This window comes from Poecilia mexicana, unplaced genomic scaffold (genome assembly GCF_051168715.1).
Source record: "Poecilia mexicana isolate PSO_F unplaced genomic scaffold, ASM5116871v1 scaffold_19, whole genome shotgun sequence".
Taxonomy (NCBI): Eukaryota; Metazoa; Chordata; class Actinopteri; order Cyprinodontiformes; family Poeciliidae; genus Poecilia; species Poecilia mexicana.
Window position 1 is genome coordinate 3,743,253 of NW_028263388.1, and position 19,205 is coordinate 3,762,457.

The 19,205-nt window shown below is 41.2% G+C and overlaps 1 protein-coding gene across 2 annotated transcripts; it reads right to left on the bottom strand.

Annotated features, from left to right (window-relative positions):
* Window positions 1-63: 63 nt before the first annotated feature.
* On the bottom strand, window positions 64-19,164 carry mbtd1 (mbt domain containing 1). 2 transcript variants are annotated; one of them, XM_015002618.2, is made up of 17 exons: window positions 18,969-19,164; window positions 15,949-16,153; window positions 15,351-15,484; window positions 15,149-15,263; window positions 14,985-15,067; window positions 14,780-14,897; window positions 13,743-13,877; window positions 13,549-13,637; window positions 13,214-13,442; window positions 12,512-12,567; window positions 11,821-11,925; window positions 11,568-11,715; window positions 10,665-10,747; window positions 10,322-10,556; window positions 9,050-9,121; window positions 4,594-4,743; window positions 64-3,962 (listed from the first exon to the last, which is right to left on the bottom strand). In XM_015002618.2, the coding sequence occupies exons 1-17, from the start codon at window positions 18,987-18,989 to the stop codon at window positions 3,844-3,846; spliced, it is 2,097 nt and encodes a 698-aa protein (XP_014858104.2). In that variant the 5' UTR covers window positions 18,990-19,164; the 3' UTR covers window positions 64-3,843. The 2 variants fall into 2 exon arrangements, with proteins under 2 accessions (XP_014858104.2, XP_014858106.2); XM_015002620.2 differs by lacking the exon at window positions 4,594-4,743.
* Window positions 19,165-19,205: the final 41 nt, after the last annotated feature.

Genomic DNA, 19,205 nt, shown 5'->3' on the forward strand with positions numbered 1-19,205 from the left:
GTTTTTTTGTTGTGTGAAGAAAATTATTTCCTTCAACTTTCTGAGAAAAAGGATTTCTGAGCGTCGGACGTCATAAGCTCTTTATTCAGTGTAAAAGTCCGATTTTACAAAAACCACCAGATAAACTTTCACAGCCATGCGGAAAACAGTTTGTAACACAAGGAAAACAAAGAAAACCTTTCATTATAGTTGGTCCAAACAGTTGGCTTTATTTACAAAGTCTATCAAAGCTTTATTTATCACAGCACAAATTTACCCAACTAAATTTAAATTTGTATCCAAAATAGATTTTTTTTACCCCATAAACCATAATCTGAACACACAATTATCTTCTGACAGTAACAAGACAATATGTCATTCTTATCAAATATAAATATATATTTATTTATATATATTTATATATAGCACCACTATATCATGATTTTATTTGAGGGCTATTACATACAAAAGACCCGTGTTAGTATCTGGAGGGGGAGTGGGGCAGGGAGGACCACCAGGGACGAGTTCAAGGGAAACCCATCAACACCAAGAGAACGAATCAATCACCTATAAACAGTTAGTCGTTACCGGTTCTGTAGAAATCTGTCAAAAAGTCATTGCAGTTGACTTTCTTGGGCAAAATTTAGCTTCTAATTTCAAAACATTTTAATGAAACCTTTAAACTGCAGAAAAGCAGGCCTGAGCTTCCCATTTCCAAAAACAGTTGTCAGTTTTTGGTGGGGTTGGACTTCCAGATGCTCTTGACCACAGACACCGACTGGAGGACGACCAACAACATCTAGAACCCTGGACAGGGATGGAGTGTCAGGGAGGGAGCAGGGGGGCTGCAGCTCAGCACGTCTGTACAAAACCTTCTGCAAATGAGTCCAAAATCATCACTTCCATGCCGTCGTTGTCGTCGTCCTGCACGGCTGACCATGAACAGCAGGGTCGGGCTGAGACCGGAGCGTTATCTACGAGAATCATTTCCTAGATCTAACAGTGATGTTCTTTTCTCCTCCTACTTTAGCAGCAGCAGCTTTTGGGACCAAAACATTAATGCTTTCATCCTACCTCAAACAGAACCAACGTGCAGCGATTCACACTCTTTTCTTTTATTGCTCATTTAAAAGCTGTTTCACATGAGCTGCATCAGGAAACCACAGATCCTCCAGGGTCGGCAGACCTGAGGCAGAAAGTTTCCTAACCAAATCCAACCGTGACTCCAGCGTATTCTGTTATCACAAGTCTTAAAGGAGGTGATCTCCTTTAATAAATATTAAACCATAAAATCATTTGGAATCATTACAACCTCTTTAAATTATTGCTGAAAGTGTAGATGGGTCATTGCATCTGGTTGTGTGTTTTTTTTTTTCTTAACTAAAAACAGAGAAAGGTTCAGTAAACAAACTCCAAGCTTGTCTTGGTTCTAAAGTTCATCTTAAATGTGATTAACAGTCATTAGGTTGTGATTGTGTCGAACCAGATTTGATGATGTTGCTTCTCCCTCAAATTCACAAACATGCTCTTCTATCTGAATAACATTTAGATCACAGAAGTCAAATATTGTCCACACTAATGACAAAAAGAGTAAAAGTTGCTAAGTGCAGGTGCACCGATGGCTCAGACCTGCCCTTCATTCATAACTACGGCCAAAATCTGAAAGTGAGCCACTGTCAACTTCATCCTCTGCACAGGTCATGTCAGCAACAGTGTGGTGTTGCTAACTGAGCATGTGCAAACTGAGCTACTTTCCAGGAAAGAGAAGAAAAAAAAAATTAAATTGGTATTTATGCCAAAAACTGACTCAACAAGTCAGGCTTCTTAAATATCCATAATCGACCAGAAAACTGCAATCGGTGCACCCTACTGCTAACATAGCTGTAACTGAAAAAAAGAACTGAATTCTAGTCAGTTAGATTTAGCAGAAAGAGAATTTGACTTAGATTAACTGACAGTGGAGGGGCTGACGCATCGGTTCACTGCTTTGGCTCCAGAGAAGAATAGTGAATATGAAAACGATTTAAGTTCCCAAAACCCTGCAGATCCTGAACCCTTCCTCCCCCACCCGCCACCACCACCCTGGTCCAAAACTGCAGCTACAGCTGCAGCTAAAGGAACACATCCTGAGAAGTGACTCTGAGCCTACGTCTGGACCTTCTACCGTCTGCCCTGCATCTCCATCCGGCGCCGATTACTTGGAAACCCCTGAATAATCACAGTTAGAAGCTTCTGTTAAGACAATCTATTCCTTGCATCTCTATAATGATCTGAGAGGCTCCAGCTGGGATACATTTTATTTCATATAACCAAACAATATAAGCTCTGGTATTGCATAACGTTGACATGAGACGACCTGGTGTGCAGGAGAAGGAATGGATGTGTTTGGTGTGGATCACTAAGGGATCAAGATGTGTTTGCATATGGCTGCCATCATCCAACTCATCCTGTGGTTGATCTGTTAGCTGTCAGCATCACGAGGTAGAAGATAAACAGCTGCTAAGGTCTAGCTTAAACAACCCAACAAGTCCCATCTTACTATATATGTATATATATATATATATATATATATATATATATATATATATATATATATATATATATATATATATATATATATATATATATATCTGTGTAGACTGTATGAATGTGGAAGTGGAGCTCTGTGTGTTCCTGCCTGTGGCCTGGAGTGCAGGGGAAGCAGTGCATCATATCGTTCTGTGGCTCAGATCTCACACACAGGAGCACAGAAAAAAACAAAACAAAACACTAAATATTACCCAGATATTAATAATGATCATAATGAAAACAGCTTCTTTAGAGGGCTGCGGGATCGTTCCGGCCTGAGCGGAAAGGTTCCTCAGTAGAGCGCATTCAGTGTTTAATCAGTAAAGAAACAGTAAATGAGCCGACTCCACAGGAGCAGCGCAGCTCCCCCCCAAACACGTTCCGTTCCGGTCTGATCACACTGCTGCCGCTACTAAGACCGTCAGCATCAGACTGAGGGAGGGCGGCTGGCAGCCTGTTCCCATGGAAACATCATGTAGAGTTGGCAACAACACATTGGAAACACAATGGAATGAGCTGAAGGGTTTTTGGGGATTCTGAACATTTTGGGGATCTTCCACCAAAAAGTTTCCCTCAGCCTTTGTTGACGTCCTACCCACAAGCTGGTTGTCATGGGAAACCAGCGTTTGTCTTACGAATGAAAGGAAGAGGTTTTATTGAGGGGAAGCTGCTGGGACTGAAACTGGCTAAACTTTGATCAGAAATCTACAAGCTGGAAGAGATTTACACGCTGCGCTCTGTGGAACAACGCTGAGCTGGAAACACAAAAAGCTGAAGAGTAATGCTGAGCTGCACTGGACCTCTACTAATCTGTTTTATGTACATCTGGAACCTGGATTCCACAGACCTCCGAGTAAAAAAAAAATTTTTTTTAAAATTAAGGAACAACAAGTTACATTTCCCACACAGCCACTGAAGAAGTTAATGCAACAAAACAACACAAAAAAACAGAACAACCCCAAAAATAGTAGAAAATCAAATCTTCAAGTACTATAAACAAACCAAACCCCGTCTCTCCGTACTGCTCCAAAGGAAAGGTCTCTGTCGTCTGCCAAAAACCAAAAACCAACCGAAGCAACAACAACTGAAGCCCTGGCTCAGTGACAGCTGCTCAGTGAGTCTGTGGGTCGGGTCGGTTGGAGCCCAGAGCTCTGGTACCCACAGCTGCGGGGCAGCAGCAGCTCAGACATGTTCCCGTTTGGGTTTCTCAGTAATCCTGGAGCCGGTCCGATAGGCTTCCAGATCCATTTTGTCTCTTCCTGCTGGGGCCCCGTCTGCTTCCTGTCGGGGGCCCCCTCATGGCTCCTGTTTGATGTAGTAGCTGCCTGAGCCGTTGCTCTCTTGGTCCGAAGTTCCCTGGGTGAAGGTGAACTCGTCCCCGTCGGCCGGGTCCTCCTTCATCCGCAGCAGAGACTCTGCAGAGAGAGCAGGGATCAGACACATGCAGCTCACTGCAAAAACACTAAATCTTACCAAGTATTTTTGGTCAAGTTTCTAGTGCAAATATCTTAGTACACTTGAAATAAGAAAAATAATTTACAGGTAACTTTTCAGCAAGATCCAGGAGCTTGTTTAAGTCAATAACTCCTTAATATTGATGAAAATGTACTAGTTCCACTGGTGGATTATTTCACTTATAACAAGACATTTTTTTCATAAGTCAAATAATCTGCTAAGGGATCTAGTACTTTTTCGTCAATATTAAGGAATTATTGACTTAAAACAAGCTCTTGTATCTTTTGGAAAAGATACTTGTAAAATAGTTTTGACTTACTTCAAGTGTACTAAGACATTTGCACTAGAAACTTGACCAAAATACTTGGTAAGATTTAGTGTTTTAGCAGTGCAGGCGCTCCACCTGCCCCCTGGAGGTCAAACACTGAGAACATCATGTAAAAAAGAAGTAAAAGGTTTTCTTAAAGGGACCAGCGACGGGTCCAACCAGAGACATGCAGCAGCAGCTGCCTGTGTCTCCACACAGAGGCCCCGCCTCCCGAGCCTCTGGGGCTCCTGGCCCATCTCATGTAGTCAGTAGTGTGCCATTACCTGATTTGTGGATGGGGTGCAGATGTGCTCGGGGCCGAGCGGGCCCCTGGATACAGTAAATGGGTGGGCTCTGCTCTTCGTCTCCTGAGAAGCTGCTCCTCCTCCTGCCTGACTGACTGAAGGCCCGTCGACCAACCGGAATCTTCCTCTCTAAACACCAACCAGACTGGGGTCAGCTACCAGGGGCTTATTGCACACAGGGCTCAGTTGAGCAGTTCAGTCATGAACCAAGAAGGAAAGTAAAAGGTTAGAGCTTAAGATGCGACCTTCATCGAAGCACTGCTGAGACGTTCATCCACTCTCCTATCTGAATAAGCCCCTGGTGAGCTGCTCTCACTGCCACCATTCATGTCCCTTCTACTTTTGCATTCTCTGTCCTTCCTTGCACCCTTCTGTCCTACTCCTTTCTCCCTCCCTTGCACCTTTTGCTTCCAGTGTGTGATATTTGCAGAGTCTATATTTAAATCCTGCCCACTATGAACTACCTCAGGGTTTCCCTCAGTGTATCATCAGCCTGGCGGGCCACCAGGCTTTATTTGCCTCCCCACCAAACTAAGTGTTTGTTTTGCATAGGCTTGTTTATACACCAGTAGCAGTAAAGACAAAATAATTTAGGGTTACAGTTGGCACACTGAACTGGGTATGGACCATCTTGGCAGCTGACCTGGTCATAGTTAGGCTGCCTGGCTGGTGTGTGTGCACGTGTTTGTTTGTAATACCTTGTGGGGACCATTTTCCTGATACATACTATGTTGTGGGGACCCACAAGGCAAAGGGAAAACAGTGTTTCCCCTTGTGGGGATCGAAGCCTGCTCCCCTCAAGTTTGAGAATTTTCACTCTCGAGGTACGTGGGCCCAGGGGATACACTGTTTTTGGGTCAGAGCTTAGATTTAGGACTAAGGTGTGAATTGAGTTTTGGTTAGGGTTAGGATAAGGGCAAGGCTTAGGCTGTAGATAGCCACGCAAACATATATGTGTGTGTGTGTGCGCGCGCGCGTGCGTATATGAACAGACGGATGGGCTGTTCCAGTGAGAGCTTTTTTAAAATCAGGATTGAATAACTTCTTTTAGCACAACAATAGGCTTTTCCAACATCCAAGACGGAAAAACAAATGGAGTCAGCCTGACCAAACAACCGTCATCTGAACTGGCTCTCTGTGTCAGCCTGGGAAGGCTGGCTATCTCAAATTCTCCTGGATGTTATATAAACCTCTAGGCTATCTGCTGCTGGTTCCCTTCCCCATGATTTCTGTGGACCTGACCCAACGCTCCACAGAGGGTGGCTGACCAACGTGCCCACTTATCAAGAACAATGCTTGGGGGGGTAGAGGGCAACTATCTGGGACAGTGTTCACAGACTTTCTTACAAACACACACATAAGCACACGCACACATACTTGCATAGCAATAAACACCTCCCAAATCTCCTCTCTCATGTGCAGAAGTTTTTTTTTCCTCCTTCAGCCAAAGAAAAAGGAGGGAAAAACAACAGAGGAAAGCAGGAGTTCACACAGAAACAGCACACAATCCCACCACCAGTCTTGTCATTAATTTTAGTGTATTTAGATTTGATCTTATTTTACTCCTCTAAACTTTCTTCTCATCACTTTTGGCCAAACAGCTGAACATTCGTCTCATTTGAACATCAAACTCTCCTCATACATTTATTCTCATCAAATGAAAGGGTAGCTCTTCCCATGATGGCTGCAGCCTCAGGCACCTGTCTACCCAGGCCTGCTCATGAATCTCAGACTTTTTTTTTAACTGAACATTTTTTAACATAAAGACCCAGTGGGCCATTGGCTCTAGCGCCCCTACATCGGGCTCCGCAGGTTTTCTGGGGGAAACTCTGTACCTGAAATATATTCGATGGTATTCTTAATTTGAAAAAGGACTCAGAGGATAGGAAACTCTGGAAGATGTAAAGTCCAAGCCCACAGCACAGGTACCTGTTACTGCACATTGTCATGATGACGTTCCAGAGTTACACACTGACTGAAACACCCAGCAAATTCAGGAAAACAATCACAGCGCATCACGACAGAAGATTCAAGGTAGCTGCACAGAACTCTGAAGTAGAGGCTCATGAAGGAAGCCCAGCAGGTGGTGCACTGAGACATGAGCAACAGCCTCCAACTGTTTATGGAATATATGCCTTTTAGTCACTTTATTTTCCCTAAATTTTTTTTTCTGAGACATTTAGTGCAAAATGTAGCTCGTATGTGAACAGCAGGGACCACTAAGCAAAGTCAAAAGCGGCTCCAACACTGAGTTTCAGACATCAGTATGATGGGATGCTATTGCAAAAATGATCATTCCTCTGAATTTAATTCATTACAGTTAATTTCATTTTTTATAAAAATTTTCAATTCCAGTTTGTTTCCATGGATACAATGAATAAACTTGCATAAACATCAGCAGTATGATTCTAAAAAACAATTTCTACCCTGATTCAGTAGAAACTTCAAAGTCGTTGCTTTCATGTCATCCATCCATAACGTACACGTCTGTATGGACTTCAGTTGACATCTAAAATGTCTCAGTGATATTAAACCAGCAGCTTTACGCTGGATTCTCCTTCACAAAGCTTCAGCCTCTCTCTGTGTCACTATTTACAGTCACTGCATTTGACTGGAACTGGGATTGTTTTTTTATTTTTATTTACATATTTGTATATTTTTAGCAATGCCTCACCCACAGTCTGAATGCTGCATAATTAACCAAAAAGATGAAGAAATAAAACCAGAACCACTTTCTGGACTAACAAGCAACAGGAAGACATTTGTCCTGAGTACACATTACCATCTGTTCATTTAGAAAGTTCCAATTGTGCTCTGAAGGTGTTGCACCTTTTTATTTTATGTTGCAGCTTTAATCCAAAACAGCTTCAATTCTTTTTTCTCTTTAAAACTCTACATGTGAAAAAGGTCAACATGAAAAATGCAATACAATCTTTGTTGCCATTGTAACAATGAAACATTGCACAATAAAATTTGAGTGCAATTCTCCAGATAAAAACGGTCTCATCTGAAAACAATGACTAGATAATTACTTATGTTGCACTTATCCCCAACTATTTCCTGACCATTTTAAAAAGCTAAAATAGTCAGCTTTCTAACTATTTTAGAAAGTTGACAAGGTCGTCTTGTGACCTTGTTGACTAATTGGGAAAAATACTTTAAAAAAAAATAATTTTGACCAGCAAAAACATCGTCATCAGGATCATAATCATCATCAGCAGCAACAGCTCTTGTAAATGGTAAATGGACTGAACTTATATAGCGCTTTTCCAATCATTTTGACCGTTTTTTTTAATACACATTTATACACCGATACACAGATCGGTAGGCAATTTGGGGTTAAGTGCCCAAGGGCCTCATGTCGATGTGCCTAAGGGCACATCGACATGAGGCAGGAGGAAGCTGGAACTGAACCTACAACCTTCCAATCACAAGATGACTACTCTTCCCACAGAGCCACAGTCGCCTCTTGTGAGGCATCAACAGACCTCGGCGCTCCAGCAGCACCTCCACAACATGCTGCACAGATGAACCAGAACCTTCTTCAGACCCACAGATCTGCCAAACATCCACCATGGTGTAGATCTGTTCCACAGTTTGTTGACGAGGGTGAAAGCCACACGGCTCCTCCTGAAGGTCAGAACCTCCCGACCAACACTAGGGAGTAAACCTTCTCACAGAGGCTGGGAGTCATCAACGACTGGAACAGACTTTTTTAGAGTGGAATCGGCCCCAGACCTCAATGCCACATTATCAACCACAACACTGCAAAAACGTAGCGCCTTCAGCGTCCACCACTGTCCCCTGGTGATGGACTCACTTTCCTCCCTATTTTCCCTTTCTGAGTCGATATTTCTTGAGGGCAAACAAAATTATTTCAACCCAGCCTCTTCGTTTTCCTCCCACACTTACTGTAACTACATTAGATCCACCAGCGCTTCTTGCTGCCAGGAACCCATCTGCTGTTTCAGGAGTTCCTCGAGATAACCAGTCCTTAACAGCCTTGTTCAGTTTGAAAGCCTCCACCACTGCAGCTGTCCACACACAGGTGACCTTCTCATCCTGGAAGCCATATCTTCAAAGGAAGCCCCCCAGGGCAGCAACATCCCCTGTGACTTGAAAGAAACTTTTCAACACCCTGACCACTAATCTGAGTTTACCACTGTCCACTAGTTGTTCACATTAGCGCGGTGGTTTGGGTGATGTTAACACAAACTGAAAGGTCTGACACAATCCTTTCTGCTTCCAAGAGTTATCTCAACTATCAACTGGAACAAATGCTACTTTCGTCTTTTCCCTGCGCTGTGCAATGTGACACGATGGGTCCAATGAAAACATTTTACATGAGTTTCCAGCACCAAAGTAGCGAGTGACGGGCAGAGGAAGAGGAAAGACAGAGGAAGAGGAAAGACACCAAGCAGGAAAGCATACTGACTTTTCTTCTGTCCTTTGTACTGAGGGGTCTTCTTCTTCTGCTTGGGCACAGACAGAGGCGTGTCTCTGTTACCTGAAAGCACAGACCAAAACTCAAGTTCATGGCATCAATAAAGGACACAAATTAGGATGTGGGGAAAAAACAAACACACAAAAACTTGAACATTTTTTTAAAATCAGGATTGAATAGCTTCTTTTAGCACAATAGGCTTTTCCAACATTTTTAGAAGCAGAAGTGAACTTCAATTGGGCAAAGCTGTTTGCAGACGTCGCTTGTGCATCAGATTTGTGGATTTAACAGAAACACAACACAAAGGTTCTGTTCTGAACGTCTGCATGTAAAAGCAGACAATGTGATTTAACTTTTATCCATCAAAATTCATGTAATTAAGTAACATGTTAATTAAAGTATAAATAAAAACATTTACATTTGTCATGTCACAGCTAATACGTCAACAAATAATTTACACCTTTAAATGCAAAATTTTAACCTAGATTTTATTTTGTGAGATTGTTTTAAAAACATTTATTAAAAATAAATATATAAATAAGTTTTTTTTTCAAGGAATAATTGATAATTAGAAAAAAGTAAGCATTTGTGGCAGCCCTTTAGTTACCTGAAGGGATTGTGGTAAAAAAAACAATCCCACAGAGGGTTACCACAGTTCATTCTGCTGGCAGCGTATATTATACAGACATTATCTGCAGTGATGGTTTTACATGTTAGACTTTCACAAGTCTGTATTGATCAGTGAGCCGGATGTTACGTGGGTATGTGAATCTCTCTCTGACATGTTGGTCATATTTCATCCTTTCTGGATCTGACTGAACCTACAGCAGTCACCATGTTCTGAAATAACTCGTGCAACAACGCAAAATCTCTGGACAGTGCAATCACATTAACGCCTGGCAGTATTCATGAACTGGTAAAGGTGTACAAGTAAGTCTCTTTACTTTAGAGAGGTCCTATTGTTCAGGATTTCTGTAGGTTGATGCTGTTTTGGCATCATCCCACGTTACTGAGTCTCATTCCTTCTTTCATATTGTTGAGCTCTGGAGCCGAAACGATGTCACAGAAATGTGAAGAATCAGAAGGATCTGAACCCTGCTGATGTCAGAGAAATGATGGAATCCATCTGACTGAATCATCAGCAGACCTGCTGACTGCCTGACTCTTTGATGTGCCATCATGTGTATGTGCATATGAAGCAGATAACCTGGATCCAGGTGCAGAAAGAGCAGGATGTGGGAAGCGGGCTGCTGAGGTTCTTACTTTGTGAGGCAGGTGGTTGGAGCTGGTAGCCTGTCAGCTGACACCAGCCCACTGGGTAGAGGTCTGGTGACTCACAGTCCACCCACTGGTCATACTCGTCTTCCCAGCCATCAAAGTGGATCCTTAGCAGCCGGTGCACAATTCTCGTCACCGTGGCAACACACACCAGCCGTGGCTCCATCAAGTCTACAGCTTCCAGCTTCATGCCTATCCGGAAACCGTGATTGGGAACCTCCTGTAAGCCGCATGGTAGAGGCGGTATAAACACTCCAAGGCAGGGAAAGGAACTGAATCAAGGGGTCACTTCTAACTCCAGAGGATAAAGAAGGCCAGTAAATCTTACCTTGTTAAAAAGTTTGACAGGTGCAGCTATTGAGCCTGTTTCTCTGAGGTAGTCAAACCATTTAAATGGCAGCTTAGTGTACCCTGGAGAACAGCCAAGCAAACAAAACATCCACTCAGAACCTCACATCTGTTAGGCTACATTCACACAGCAGGAAAACACGAACCAAATCCGGTTTTTTCACCACAGTCAAAAAAAACTGATCGCTAACAGTTGCACTTTGTTTTAACCAGCTTCCCTTGTGTTGCTATGATCCTGTGACAATGTTGACGGCTCTGAATAACCAAGTTGACGGTGGCGTCCTGTAAAGAGAGCGCTGCTGTGTGACGTCTACAATCTTCTTCTGCACATGCAGGTCGCTTTGGGGATGTAAAGTCTCATTACGTTCGTATTTAATAATATGAATGACCATGCAAAAATAAACAAACTGCAGCACAAAAAATTTTTAATTGAGCATTGAGCCCTGCTGTAGCCTTATAAACCTAAAGAGCTCTGAACTCCCCCTGGTCATTGAGAAACAACAAGTAGAGATGTTAATATTCCACACAGCTGTGAGTTTTCAGAAATAAAGCCGTCAGAGCGGGTCGACTCTACACACACAATCTAAGCTGGAGGCAGCGTTCCTCTTTTTGGTCAGCAAATTCTATCAAACAATCTCTATGACTGTGTTTAGGGTTTTAAATCTTGCTGCTGGCTGGTCTCACACACATCATCTGTCCCTACATATGAAGCCAGCTGGGCCCAGCTTACATATCAACTGATGCAGAACTGTAACTACTTCTACTGATAAATCAGGGACAAAAAGCCACTTAGACTCTGTCTTGAAGTGATTTCTGAATGGAGCTTCTGAAACATAAAGCTCCATTGGTTAAACCTGAAGTGGGCCAAGAAACAGAAGTGTACCTTTTGGAGGCGTGAGTTCAATGTTGTTGATTTCACAAAAGCCGACAGGGAAGATGGAGGGAGACATGGCGTGGTAGCAGAACCAGTCTGATCCATCGATGGCCTCAGAGCCATCGATACCAATCATGAGGTAACCATCTGCCAACACCTGGAGAGCAACACATCAGTCAGGCTGCCTCTCGAAGGTGATCAAAATATGGAAACAAAATCAGCTGCTTTGTTCATCCACATCACGTCCAATGACCACGCTCACCTTTTTTACCGTGGCTACACAGATAGCAGAGAGGTTGAGGGGATCTATAGCTTCTAATTTCATCCCATCTTTGAACCATTCCTCACTCTGGTCAACGTCTTTTACCTGGGATGATAATATTGATAGAACAGACACATTTCAATAAAGGTTGGATTGCTTAATAAATGGAACATTACATTCTCTATTAAGGAAGAACAGACAGTTTTAATGTTGGTTGTCATAAACAATGTAAATCCCAGGAAGGTCAAAGTGTATCAGATTTACAATTGTACATAAAGTTAGAAATGATTTCAGATCATTTGTAAAGGTAAACTTTATTTGTTTGAGGGGCAACTAAAAGATCCAGAGAGCAGCAGCAGTACATACGAGCACAGACATATAACCACACAGAAAACATCTTAAAAGTGCAATTAGCAGGTTAAGCGTTATTGTTCAGGGTTAGAGTTTCTGAAACTGACATGGAGTGAAACGGTCTGAAGGACAGGTCAGAGTTCAACAGGTGCACTGCTGCAGAGATGCGTTTCATCTGCTTTGAGTTCTAGATCTCGCATCCCAATCTGAGCCCAGATGAGCCGCGCAGAGTGAAAAAACATTTAAACTATTAATTTAAACAGAACTCCTGATTTAAGGAGACGCCTCATCACACTTCATGACGCACGTCCTGCACCACTGGAAGGTCAGACATTCTTACCTTCTGAAAGAGTTGTGCGGGGGCATCGACCTGTCCGTCAGCTTTCTTTGTGACATCTGAGGAAACAAAAGTGCTACATCAGCAAAAAGAATGAATTCAACTAGTCCTGTCAGTAGCTCCGCTTCCATTGCAAGAGTGAGAAAATCTTTGCTGATATTCTGTTAGTGTCAAAACTTTCACAATTGCAGCGCTTCCATCAAATAAGAAATTAAATTAAAAACACATGTGAATAAGCCTGTTCATGAGGCAAGTCAGTAAAAATCATGGCAGCCATGGATGTAAACAGTTACATGAGACATATTCATAATTCAGTCATTGTGTTTGCGCTCATCATCTAGCAGCCAATCAGAGGGGAGGGGGCAGAGAGGACAAAGATGCCAAGGATGGGGGGGGTCGAACTCAGGACGGCCAGGTGGAGGACTGCAGCCTCCTGCTCCAACAACTGGAATATTTAGTAGTGAGGAACTTTAATCACTGGACTTAATGCTCAGGTTCATCCTATCATCCTATCATGGTACCGCTGGAGTTCACTGAGCTCCTGAGAACAACCCAATGTGTATAGAAGCAGTCTGCATGACTAACAGCTGGATTTTATACACCAGAAATCAAGGATTTGGACAGATGACCCAGTACATTTAGCTACATGGCCCAGTCTCAGAATGGACTGGAGTGCAAAGTGTGTGAGACATTTTCACCTCCTACCAGATCGTTTGAAGCGGTGTCCGATGCTGCGTGACCAGCCGATGTTGTGGATCAGAGGGCTGTACATGTGGCACCAGAAGTCATCCAGGCCGTCGTCCTCATAGACCAGCCTGAGGCGTCCTCCAATCACCTGCTCCACCAGAGCCACCCGTGTCCGGCACAGGTAGTTCTTATCCACCACCTCCACCCGCATCAGCTTCTTAAATGGGAATTGCATGTTTTCACGGACCTAAAGTTGGGAAGACAACCAGAAATGTTCTGCATGGAGTTAGCGGTTGATTTAAGGAAGCATTCGGCAAAGCTGGGCTGTAGCCGTGGGAAGCTGCGTGTTTCACCTTGGCAGTAAAGTCCATTGGCAGTGTTTTGGCTCCAGTGAGACGCTTCACAAGAATGGGTTTCCAGTTAGAGTATTTATGCTGTATGCCTGGAGGTGAGAGGTGACAGATGTCACAGCAGCAGTTAGCACCAACGAGAAGGAGACTTGGCAGCTTCAAGATCAAACTCTGAACGAGTGAGGAGCAATGCTCACTTTTTGGAGGTACGAGTGGTTTGTTGCTGGAGGCGCACCAGCCTACTGGATGCACCTCAGGGATGCACAGGTTACACCAGAAGTCTTTGCTGGTGTCGTTGTCAAAGCCCTCATACCTCAGCAGTGCCTTGAACCCTGCAGAGCCACAGAACAAAACCCTCTGCTTTAACAGGGAAACAAATGGAATTTAAGTTTAACCACTAGATTCATTTTCTACATTATTTACTGTGTCCCTGTAAAAAAAAACAACATTTCATTTTTATAAAACAGTCAGGAAAAAACAGCTTTAAAAAAACCCAATGTCTTCTATTTATTTCCTTTTTTCAACTTGACAATTTAACTAATTAATTAGTTTAATAATGAGAGTGAAGAGTGTCAAATTAACAATTAAATACATTATTTATGACAGAGTCAAAGCAAATGTGGAAGAAGTTGCCTTGACTTGCTGTTTGAAGCAGCCAATCAGAAACCAGGGTCTCAGTTCTAATCCCACCCACTGAGTTCGATTGGTGAAGTTGGTAACAGTTGAAATTCACTCATAATGTGCTTCAGTCCAGGAATATGAAATAATTTATTAAATCATATCCAGTTTTTAAAATAAAATGAATGAATTTAATTGCAGAACATAATTAATTCCATATTTAATAAACCTTATGGAATATTTTATATAAATGTTCTATTTCTGTACACTGTCTTTTCTTCTTGTCAGTAATATAATTTAAACAGAATCTGTAGACCATTTGAATAGAAAAACTGGTTTCTGAGTTAAAAATCATTTCTGAATTGAAAGATACTGAAAGATTTGCATCTCTAATGTAGAGTCAACTTTTTTTCTTTATAAAATACTGACAAGCTCCATCTTCTTGCACCATCTGTCCACCTCCTCCACATACTAGAGAAATTATCTAATTACCTATCTAGTCATTAGAAAATGACAAAAAATTTTATTGGAATCTTTTTTTTCCTATATCCTGACAAATCATTTGCACAGAAACGAGCTTGTTCCCTGGAACCATCTAATTTTCTGACAGTCTTACCTGCTAGCTTTATAATTTCTGCAATCCAGTAGACCTTAGTGGAGAGGTTGGTGTCAGAGTTGGGCACTTCAATCCTCACTCCTTCCTCTATGTCTCCCCAGCATGTCCCCATAGGGGCCTGATGTTACACAGAAATCAGCACAACAATATTCAGTCAAGAGAGTTTAGCTCATGGCTCTGCAGTTGATGTTCAGTTGTAACTTACATGCTTAAAACAGCTGACGGGAGCTCCCACCGTGTTACTGCTGCAGATATACCTTCCCCAGTCGAAGCTCTCTGGAGGAACGACTAGGAAGGTCCAGAGAAGGTGAAGGTCAGGATACAACTCATACACTCATCAAATACAATCAATGCTGTTTGCTGACTTACCAGATTTAGACTTGGCTTGGTTCTGTTGGCTTGCTTGGTACTGGGCATAAGCTGCCAACTTTGCCATAAGAGGCTGTTTCTGCAAGACTTTAGCCTTCTTTGTCGGAGGCTTGCCCTTGTGGGACGAAACGAGCCAGGCATCAACGTCAGTGGATTGATTGAAATACCAGGATTTGGCGAGCTCCTAATCTAGATGATTTACCTGAAGTCGTGCGAGAATGCTAGCTTTTTTTGAATTTGAGGAATAACTCCTGGAGCAGGAAACGCTGCAGAAGCGCTTGGTTTTGGAATAAAAAGCGTCTCGAACACCAACCATTCCACACATCTCACATGTAGCTGGAGAGATCACAAAATAGATTACACAAACGTTTAATTCGAGTGGGAAAGTTGAAAACATACCTCAAAGTAATATATACAAAAACTAATAACTGCCATTGCAATTGCTTAGACCAAGCAGATGAGTATAAAAACTAAGGCATCCCTGTTTATAATGCAAATCTCAGACCAAATGTGAATGAGTAGCTGGAACTACTCATTCACCCTGACAGGAGAAATGTCCATGGAAACCATGGAAACAAAGCTGTTTGTTTGCACTTCAGTTACGCCAAACTGTGGAACCGTTATGGACACTTTCATGGTTTTAAAGAGAGAGAACTAAAATAATTCTAACTCAAAACAATAAATGCTTAAGAAAAGAAGTAAACCACCCAAGTGATCCCCATCTAGAAGTGCCATTTCAACATCATGTTTTGTCAAGATCCTCCAACAGAAGGCAAAGGAAGCAGATGGTATGTACTGACCCATTCCAGCTTTGCCATCAGGGTAGGTGTAGACTTGTCCATTGTTCTTGATGATGGGCAGGCTGGCTGGGATGGAGCGCACAACGTCATCCTCACTGTCCTCTGAGCTGGAGCTGCTGGTGGACTCCTCGCTGCAGCTGTCGTAGCCATCAAACATCCCGAATGAGTCCCGGCGCTTCCGCTCTGAACGTGCAGTGCGCTCAGCCTTGACAGGAAAATGGCAAAAATCAGAGGAAAAAAACGACGACACAAATATCACACATACATCACGAGCCGTAAAACAGGCCCACCATTAGTTGTATAATTTGTAATGCACCATTGTTGAATGATTACCTTCAATCAAAATACAGACAGGTCATGGATTTTAAAGTCGACTGAGGATGTGTGAACACATATTTGCATAAAAATACCTGGTGGAGTAGGAAGTATATTTATTGCCGTAAAAATTCAGAGATTCCCTTCTCTGAAAGGAAATCTCTGAATAACGATTTTTAATTACTTGGATCAAATAATTAAAAATAATTCCCAAATTTAAAGCTGAGTTTCCAAGAGGCATCAATGACAATGTTGACATCAATTGAAAATACAACAAAAATAAAACTGTTTGCTAAATTCTGTGATAATTAAGTCATACCAAACACATTTTGATGCACATGTGAACCTATTATTAAAGCATGTCAGTTGCAGCAATGGAATAAATTTATAAAACACCCATATCTATATCAATTGGACTGCAAGAGCCAGAAACAAACTGACAACATGGTTGTTCCTGATAACCACAGTTCAAGTTTTTCAAGTGAAGCAGGTGCAGCGAATGAATATTCATATGGTTCTGTTCTCATTAAGAGAAAATAAATATGGAGTAACATAGAAATAACTATTAGTGCATTTCACCAAAACAGGAAAATGGCAATGAAGGTTAAAAAGAGATATTTATGTAAATGTTTAGTTTCAGCAGTTTTAAAAATAATGTAGTTTAATTTTTAGGTTTGTACTTTTCGGACAAGGAGCAGGTAAAGACTAATCAACCTGCTAAACCAAACCTTCTCTAAGGCTGTGGCACTGATGGCAACTGGACAGGGACAAACAGTGGGTCAATTCACAGTTCCACCAAGTCAGGCCCTCATTTCATACCCAGGTGTTGCCAATCTGTCCTTTTACTATGTGTATTTTATTAACCAACCTACTAGTATACATTTAGTATACAAGAAAAAAAGTGTCAAAAATGATTAAATCTCTTGTGTAATTTAATTGAATATTGTATTGACTCTGGATTAAACCATATTACTTCTGGGGGGAGAAATGGGGGTCTGATTCCTATATATAGATGCATCTCAATTATTATTGGAAATGAATTTATTTTAAGTAACTATGACCAGGTGACACATTATATAGGTTAATTCCACACAGACTGATGTTTTCTGCTTACAGTTAAAACATTGAAGATTAGAATATTACATCAGACCAATAAAAACCCCCACTATTAATACAGAAATGTGGTCTTAGTGAAATGTGTGTTTAATTCCTTCTTAAAGGTTATTTTCAAAAGTTATTCATGTCACTGGAATAATTTGCTGAAATGTTCCTGTATATTCACCAGACATGTAAGTGCATTTCCATACAGCAAACTTCAAGTACAGAAAAAAGCTCAATTGACAGCTCTCCAGCGGGATAAACAGATAGATGCTCAGTTCGAACAGTTCTGTGGACAAACACCACAAAAGCAGGAAATGGCAAATGAGAAAGGGAGCTTCGAAAAAAGGGCGCCATTACTGTGTAGATAAGTAATTGGGAAAATGTTGAGCAATGTGTTTATGTTTGGATATAAAAAATATATATATAAGAAACCAACAAATTATTTTAAATATAGATATTATGACAAATGTTTCAGTTTTTATGTAGAATGACACAAGACCAGGAATGTTATTTTAGATATTTACCTTAGCATTAGATTTAAAACTATGTCTAACATTTTGCACAAGTAACATGCCATGGAAGAACACGTATCCATCCACTTTGGCCAAACGTTTTTTTGTTTCTTTTTTTGTTGTTTTTATTTAAAATTTTAAAATCTAAAACTAGCAATAAAATAGTGATACTTTATAAATAGTGATGAAACATTTGCAGATCTAAACGCGATATTTAAAATAACTAGACAGAGGTCAAAAATTGCTTTTTGGACTGTAAAGGTTGCAGGATCCTGTTGTAAAAGTTTCAAGTTCTGATTCTGCTGTTCATGGTGAATAAGAGTTTAAAATTCAAAAGAATATTTAAAAAACAACATCGACTTTACGTCATTAAAATGATAAAAATATCTTTACATTTTAAGTAGACAATATGATATACTTTAATAGTGACCAAATCATTTAATCAAGCTTTCAAGACTAAAAATAAAACTACACTTGTCTATTCTGCATGTTTAGTCATTCCTACTAATCACAAAAATCCTGATAACTTGTTCTATTTTAAAAGATGTTTTGAAAGCTCACATTCTTCGCCAGTCGATTCCAAACACCTGAACAAATTTCAAGCATTTAGTGCCATCAAAACATCCCTACTTCCTCTTCAGTTTATTACAGGTGGAATTTGAGCCCACTGACACATACAAATATGCTGGGGAAATGTTCCTGCCATCAATTAGAGTCTAAATAAAAATATGCATGAACAAAACATAAGACTGCAACATTTAAGAAAAAAAAGAAAAGAAACAAAAATAAGAGGAACTTTGAAACTAGCCTGTTATGCTAGTTCTGTCGAGAAGCACTAGCACAACTAGCTAGCGGAAATCGTTTTTTCTTAATTTTTTTTCGTCAAAGAAGCAGTTTTTATTGCGTTAAAATAAAACGCATGAATTTGTGTGTAAAGTTAAGGTCAATCTCTATCATTTTGGTTATACCACAAAGCTTTTATGAGCGCTTTCAAATAAATAACGCTGTCAGAAGCATTAGCTTGCTAGCGTAACCGATAACAACAAAGGAGGAGCGCTAACTCAGGCCCAAACATGTCTCAAAGTCACTCACCAAATCCCGTGCGTCTTCCATCAACCCCTCATATAGAAAACATTTATCTTAGCTCTGCTTCCTGCTGTAAATTAAACTCCCGCGCTGTGGATAAAGCTGACTATAGAATACGAATCTCTAAATGAATACTAGTGAATAGGATATCAACAAATTACTCTGGCCCAACTGCGCATGAGCGAGCGTAACCTACTTTTCTTTGATTGGTCAATTCCGAATGGAGGTCATCGACAGATCCAC